General features: G+C 46.0%; 1 protein-coding gene across 2 annotated transcripts in view; it reads right to left on the reverse strand.

Moving 5' to 3' along the window:
- Positions 1 to 3,224, reverse strand: part of ACER2 (alkaline ceramidase 2) — a gene marked incomplete at both ends in the record, with an annotated part of 33,227 nt that extends 30,003 nt beyond the window's left edge. For both annotated transcript variants that reach the window (XM_084239192.1, XM_084239191.1), the window contains one exon: positions 3,117 to 3,224. In XM_084239192.1, the coding sequence (XP_084095318.1) occupies positions 3,117 to 3,224 (108 nt within the window). The remainder of the gene's footprint in view (positions 1 to 3,116) is intronic.
- Between the last annotated feature and the right edge of the window lie 4,415 nt (positions 3,225 to 7,639).

Here is a 7,639-nt window from a genome sequence, read left to right on the forward strand (position 1 = left end):
CATGATCATATTATTACTTTTATAATAAATCACAATGATAGCCAAAACACTACTTTAAACAAACTTTGTCTTCCTAGCAAACATCATGAGTTTTGCCTGCAGAGCAAATATCCCAATGTAGAAGTTTTAAATTAAGGAATGACTGAAAAGAAATACCTGTATCATGCCAAATAAATAAATCTAAGGTAGTGCAGTGGTGCTTATATCTTTTTAAAAAAGATTTATTTATTTATGCATACAAGAACTGGGATGTAGGTCAGAAGTGTGAGGGATGAGAGCATTCACCAAAGACAGAGTGGGGAGCACAACAGGAGGATCTACTGTGATACACTGCTGAGGGTATCACTACTGTGATACACACCTGAGTAGCAGGTGAGACAGGAGAGGTCTATTGCACCATGGGGGTATTTCCCTGGCAGGGGATGGGCTCATGCCACAGTGGCTGGTGGGATCGAACTCATGCTGCAATGACTGGTGATAGCTTGATAGTTCTGAGACCCCTGTGCCACCAGGGAGGCCCGGTGCTTATATCTTTAAGAAATATCTTGGTAGAGTCAAATGGACCAAGTTCTAAATCCATTTCTGTCACCTCAACAAGCTGCAAAATGTATCGAGGTCCCACTTTTCTCCTTTATTAAACGATATAATACATAGTACCCACTGCCCAGCGTGACTGGACAGTACCCAGCAGAGCTTCAACACATTACAGTTAGGTATAGCCAGTAGTGATTGAAGCTGTACTAGACCCAAGACCCATTAAGAAGGTTCTAGATCAGTGACTCCCTAGTTGCCTAGGGGTTAAGTCTCAGTGCTATCCGTAGGGCCTGAGTTCAATCCCCAGCCAGGGAGCTAAGCCACATGGTGCAGCAGAGCTCTCCTGTCTAGCCCTCTGCTCTCCTTAGCAGTGTTTCGGTAAATCTGCCTGATCTGTTCTGCTCCACACTCTGTCTATGGTGAGCCCTCTCACCATCCTTCCACCTCTGGCCTGTACCCCACTTCTTCTATGCAAAAATAAATAAAATCTTTTTTTAAAAAAAGGTTCTATATCCCGTTCCCAGTCGTCTCCTGATTTTATATCTTCAATTCCTCAAACTTTTCTCCCGAACTAGTAAAGATTATTTTTTTTTTATAGAATGGATAAGTAAACCTGCTGCCTTACTATGAACATGTAAAGAGGTGCTTATCAACAATAAATAGTTCACTGTCTTTCCCAAGACAGCATTAAGGTAAGCATAAGTCTGACCTGTTACTTGCATGAGACAATAACTAGGAACAGGGGACAAAACGTTTTTTTGCACTCAACAGAGTAGGGTGATTAACTACTTCTTTGCAACTTTAAGCTCTCCACTTTGCTAAAGCAAATTTTGTGGTTTACAAATATTCTGAGGAGTAAGGTTTGTCAGGCAGATCAGCCAGACTAATCAATCAGTCACAGACACTACAGCTGAAGGCCAACAGTTCATTTCTAAAAGATTGGCACTCATTACATAACGGCTCCAATGGGACTACATTAAAAGTAAAGCGAAAATAAACTCTCCCCCTCAGTCAGCATTCTGGGGCTTTGCAAGGCAGGCTCAGAGCAGCTGTACACTAACATTTTTGGCCAAGTAACCAAGGCTGACGCTGGCCTCAAATTCCATAGATAATTACCTTTCCGGGCTTAGAGACTGTCATTTCTTCCTTAACTCTGGTGAAACCCTTGGTAGTATGCTCCACTTACAAGCAGAGAAACCAAATTACCACTGTTGAAAGACCCCGTCCTGCTCCAAACTGTCCTCTGTGGGCACCTGTCCCCATCTGACAGTCTGCTCCCAAAGAGATTGTGGGCTAAGCGAGGTGTGACTAGCTCCTAACTCACTGCATCTTTCACAGTATCTATGGACCGCAGAAGGCCAGGTTTTCTTGCGGAATTAATCTGGGCATAAAAAGCAGGAGTATTTGTGTGGCGTGCAGCCATGGATTTCAGGGCTGAGCAGAGAGTCCAAACTTCTGGATCTTGGTTCCAGTCATGCCAGAAATGTGAACATGACAGTCTCCTTCTCAAGAGCTCAGTGTCCCCATGGTAAGAATAGAAGGAACTAGGACTAGCTCAAGGGAAATCCCTCCAGGCAATAAGCACCCAATTCAAGGCCTGGACATTCTCTCCAGCAAAACTAAGGGAGGAACCTTAAACTCCAATTCACAATGACACCTAAACCAAGAGCTCCTGTTGTCTGCAGGAGGGTAATGGAACGCTAAGTCACAGAAATGACTGTGAAAAGTTTTACATTCCCTACAAGAATACCCAACCATGGGCACAGTTGGGACATTCCCCCACAGAAGGGACATTTCCTTCCCAGCTGCAGGTTTTCCCTCCCACAAAGACCGAAGACACACAGAATTCTGCAGTGGAGAAGTTTCTGCTTGCCTGTTTCCACGGACCTAAAAGAGTCTGCATGTATGCATATATCATTTCTCCCCAGTTTCTTTCCCCTCCCCAGGCTTAATAATTGGCAGTACAGAGCTGGGGGAATAAATTTGAGGCTGGTATTACATGGTGTACTGAAGTCAAGAAAGTAAAAATTGGTAGTAATTAACTTGATTCTGGCCAAAAGCAATTCTACCTAACATTTATGTAGTAATGGGGATGGAGCAAGTCTGTAGTGGGGCCCACTCCTGAGACCTGCCAGGTACCTCCCCTATGCACCCCCCACTCTGAAAGCGGGTATTCAGTGCAAAAAAACGCACAATGCGACCCAAGTGCGTCATGCCACGGAGATCCTGAGGAGGAAGGGAGTTGTCCGGACGGGGCACCGGCCCGCAAGTGACCCAACCTGGCAGAATGGGCAGAGACGAACCACTGGCTCCGGGATGCGTGGGGACCAAGGAGACAATAGGGTCATCCGAAGGAAATGACAAGAGGAGGGCAATGAGCCCAGGTGTCCGGAAAAGATACAGAAGAGCGCAGATGGAGACCTGGAGGGCGCGCGCAGGGGAGGGGGCGTGGATCAACTCTGTCCCTAGAAAGAACGCCCCAGACACAAGCAGAGCCCCAGTCCGGCTTCCAGGCGCGGCGGCTCCTGGGGACAGCCCCCTCCCGCCAGCCCGCGGGCCAGCCCCGCTCCCGCGCCCCGCACCGTGTTGTAGAACTCGGCGATGGCAGGCACGATGGTGTAGTTGTCCTCGCACCAGTCCACCTCGGAGCTGCCAGCGCGCAGCTGGTCCCACCAGTGCGGGGCGCTCATGGCCGCTCTGGGGCATTGGAGCAGCTGCTCCGGGTGCCAAGAGGAGCCCAGGGCTGCGGCTGGAAGCAAACTGCGGCGCCCGGCGGCTTTATTCGCGACCCGGCACCAGCCGGATGTGGCGCCTCCCCAGCCGGCCTCTTGGAGTTCAGCTCCGCCTGTTGGACGTGACTCGCTCGCAGACCCCTCCCCTGGCCCCGCCCCTGGGGAGCCGGCCCCCCGCGAGCCGGCCACGCCCAGGCAGGGGCGGCCCCCGCGTGGGAGGGGGAGCCTCGGGGGACCGTGACCCGGCCCCGGCGGCCTTAGGGCTGGGTGTCCCCAGCAGGTGGCCAAGGCCTGGATGGTCCAGCTCACGCCTGCCCACGCCTGCCCCCAGCAACTCTGGCTCAGCCCCGCAGTCAAGCGTGTGACTTCCAGGCTCACGCTGGAGAAAAGGATTCGACTTCGCGGGGTGGGATGGAGTGGGAAGTTTGTCTACCTGCTCTTCCCGCGTGCAGCTTCTGCCTCCCACTCGCTTGTAGAGTACTTTTGCAGTTTCCAGTAGGTTCTTGCTGTCTTCTGGACTTGGGGCAATGTGCTTTCATCTAATTTTCCATTATGCAGTAGGTCAAGCTTAAGGCAGCTCAACCTACAGAAAATGCAGCGTGGAAGGTCTCACGTCTTCAGGACATCCACGTTACAAGTGATGATGGCACATGTACAGCTGGTCCTTGAATATGGGGGCTAGGGGTGCCCGACTCCCTCCTGTCCTCTCCCAGTTGAAAATCCAGATATACTGGCTTCCAAAAACTTCACTACTAATAGCCTTACTGGTAATATAAACAGGTGACTTAACACCTATTTGTCTGGTCACCTATTTGTCTGCAGACTGTCTGGTCTGCAGTGGCTGTCACTAGGATCTCTGTGCAAGCCTGCATGATACTCTGATCGCTAGCAGGGGCAGCCCAGTAGGACCAATGCTGGTCCTTCATTGCCCTAGAGACCCAGTGTCCATCTTCCACAGATACTCTCATGGCCATTTGCGTGTCTCCCCAAATCTCCATCACTGGCAGAAACTGCAAACCCAAATGCCTCTCTCAGGCTCTCAGAAATCTAGCTTTCTCAACTGGGGACCAAATCATCCTCCCTTTTTTATTTTTCTGCCAACTTTTAGGCCATTTTCTTCCTGGACAGTCAGTTCCACTGACTCCTGGAACTCAAGGTATAATGCTACCCTCTCCTAAAGTCAGAATTGCCCAGACCTGCACGATAGCCAGTGTGAGCTGACCACTTGAGAGTCAGAAATATTTGCCACTGTCACACACAAACACACACAAAAATACATCAGTTAATTTCTCAGTATCTCACAGCACTACACAAACTATTTAACAATACCTTGCCGTGTTGTCAAGATTTTACTCCTTCCTATATTTTAGGTGCAAATATACCCATCTTCATCAACCTTACTGGTATAAAAAGCACCATTATTTTATATCCTGCTGGCTCTCAAAGTGTGGGCCTCCTTTCATGGGGCCCAGAAGGCTTGTTAATACTGTGACATTTGCTGCCTTCATTCTCTCATCAGTGTACTTTGGAGTTTTTCAGAGGCTACCTTGACAGTTCATGTCATTCTCTCTCTAAGAGCTAATGGATGTGTGCTTTGTATTCAATATTAAACATGTTAAATGTCTATTGTGGCCAATATCGATATATTAGCAGATAAAACAAATATTCTTTAGGGTCCTCAATAATTTTTAAGATTATAAAAGGATCCTCATACCCAAAGGTTAACTGCTACTTAAAAGACACTTGCAATTAAACTATTTGTAATTTTTTTAATCATTTAGAATTTTCAACATTTATTGAATGAAAACTTTGAGACTTAGACATACACTGTTATCCACATCATCCTTGTATGTATAAGCAAAATAAGAGCAAATTAGCTTTATTAAGGATTTCCTGGGATCTTCTCACAACTAGAATTTCTATTTTTCTTGATTATTTTTCTGCTTAAAATCAGTGGTGCCCTTATATCCTTAATTACCACATGCTGGTGATGCAGCATTTCAGTTCCCCACTACAGTTTGCTTCCAAGCCACCGACACCTAGTGTATATATGTTGATGCCTGCACTTTCTTGATCTTACCTGAAAGTGTTGATAGAAGGTTTTCACACTACAGGCATCTTGTTTCTTTTCCAGATGGTCTTTATATGATTTGTTGACAGAAGCACAGAGATTACAGTTGCCCAGTCATCCTACCCGGGAGAACCACTGAGTTTGTGCATGTTCAGGCAGTGACAACACATCTCCACCACCACATGGCCAGCTATGATTATAAAATGCATTTATTGTAAGATGCATCTGGATTTTAGAGATGCAACAATGCAAAGTAATGTGAGTTTTTAGCACCAATGAAATGTGGAATCCACTGGCTATAAGTCCTTCCCATTAAAGTCTCATGTTTTGTGTTAATGCGGTGGATGGCAAAACCCTACATAAAATAGGCAGGTTTGCGGAGTTTGGGCTGCCCCTCTCCCTGCCCTGTAACAATACTACTCCCCAAGTCCTGCTAAGGGGATGATGAGTTTTCTTTCTGCACAGAAACTCATTGTCAGTGAAAACTCTGGTTCACAATGAAAGGTGACCACTAGGATTCTAATTACAATCGCACAGACAGACAGTGCTCATGCAAAAGTGAGGGGTGAATAGCTAAGGAATACAAGCTACGTCCCTCCAAAGATGCCGGTCAGCATTGGTCTTCTTGCAACTGACTTCAATTATTTCTGATGTTCTCATAGACTCTCCCCATCATTAACATTGTTTCAATTAATATAATCAGAAATTTTGTATTAGGTAATTAACAATTAAGTTGATTTATATTAAAAGTATGATGCATTAATTACTACCATTAATGTTTTAATACAAAATTTTGACAGCTGGTGTAAAAAGAGTGCTGAGGGAAAGGTTTGTGACAGCAGAGAATGGGACACTGCTGAATTCTGAGGATGTGTTTATTTACAATGCTTTAGTCTAAATAGGATTCTGATACAGGTCCATGAGAGATCAGATTTGGGGTACCACCCTCATCAGCAAATCAGGATGCCAGTATCTTCTATTTTTACATAGTTTACAACTGTGTTTATTTAGCCTAAGTAAATATCTGATACAAATATTGAGTTCGACTGGTTCAACAAGTGGAATTATCAAGTCAAAAGTCTTTCTTGGAAAAACAAAGGCAGGCACCTGTATAAATAAAGCAGTGTGCGTGATCAAAGCTGAGATTTTTCTGTATTTTTCTAATCTGGTCAGGGTTATTCATTGTCTTCTTGCTTGAAGCCTATTATTGAAGCCAGTGATTCTCCAATTACCTTCCCAAACCATCAGTTTCAGGGCCACCAGGGAACTTGTTAGCAATGCAAATTCCTGGTCCACACCTCAGACCTAGTGAACCAGAAACTCTGGGGCTGAGACCAGGGATTTCAGGGAAGAACCACAGTTGTGGCTGATGTGTGGTGGAGCAAAAAGCCCCTGTGGGCTGTATAATTTGCTTCCCTGATAAACCAAGTCCAAGCTAAGACTGCTGCTGCCACTGAGGGGGGAGAGAGGAGTCAGCTCAGAGTCAGTCCAGTTCACTCAACAGCTAGGAGAGAAATAAGACAGCAAGGATTTTTTTTTTTTAATCTAATACAAAATGTCTATCTGAGAATTGTAGGAGAGGGCTAGAGGAAGCAGGGGAAATACTACTACAGCCACACAAGAAGGTGGCCAGTTTCACTTAAGATCCGTGTTCCCTAGCTGTTTACTGAGAGGCTGCCAGAGGCCACTTCCTGCTGTTGTTACAGTCCTCTCTTTTGAAGTGCCTCTTTCCTTTGTCTAAACTTGCCGGAAAACAGCAGTGTTAGGATAGGTGTGAGAGTTGTGGGTTTTTACCTATGCCTCAAGTGCAGATGTTAACATTTGTTCTGCTCTTGTTTCTGGATATTACTATGTAGTTACTTTGTTTGGTAACTGTAGCTGGCAAAGATGTAAGAGATTTGAATGCTTGCTTTGTGGAAGGCTCTGCATTAAGTGCTGGGTAATACAAAGACAAAAGTTTTCTTAGTCTGGTGGTCCTTATTCTAACACATGGGCCACTAGAAGGCCCCTTTATAAGTCTAAAATGAAAGACATGGGAACAGAACTAGGGGCCCAAGACTACAGTGAGAGCCAACGGGACTCAGCAAAGGAGGTATAACAGATGCATCCCCATAAAAGGGTAAGGTGCCATGTTCCCCACTCCACTTAACTGTGGGTGGAGCTGAGCTCCACCAAGTGAAGCTACTTAACATAAACAGGAGGTCAGTGTTAGGAGAGACAACTGGAGAAGGGCCTGCTTGCTTCTTGGCTTTGGACTTGCACCAGGGACTTGGGGGACTTGGAAGAGACACTTGGAAGATCA

This window comes from Talpa europaea (assembly GCF_964194135.1).
Source record: "Talpa europaea genome assembly, chromosome: 7".
Taxonomy (NCBI): domain Eukaryota; kingdom Metazoa; phylum Chordata; class Mammalia; order Eulipotyphla; family Talpidae; genus Talpa; species Talpa europaea.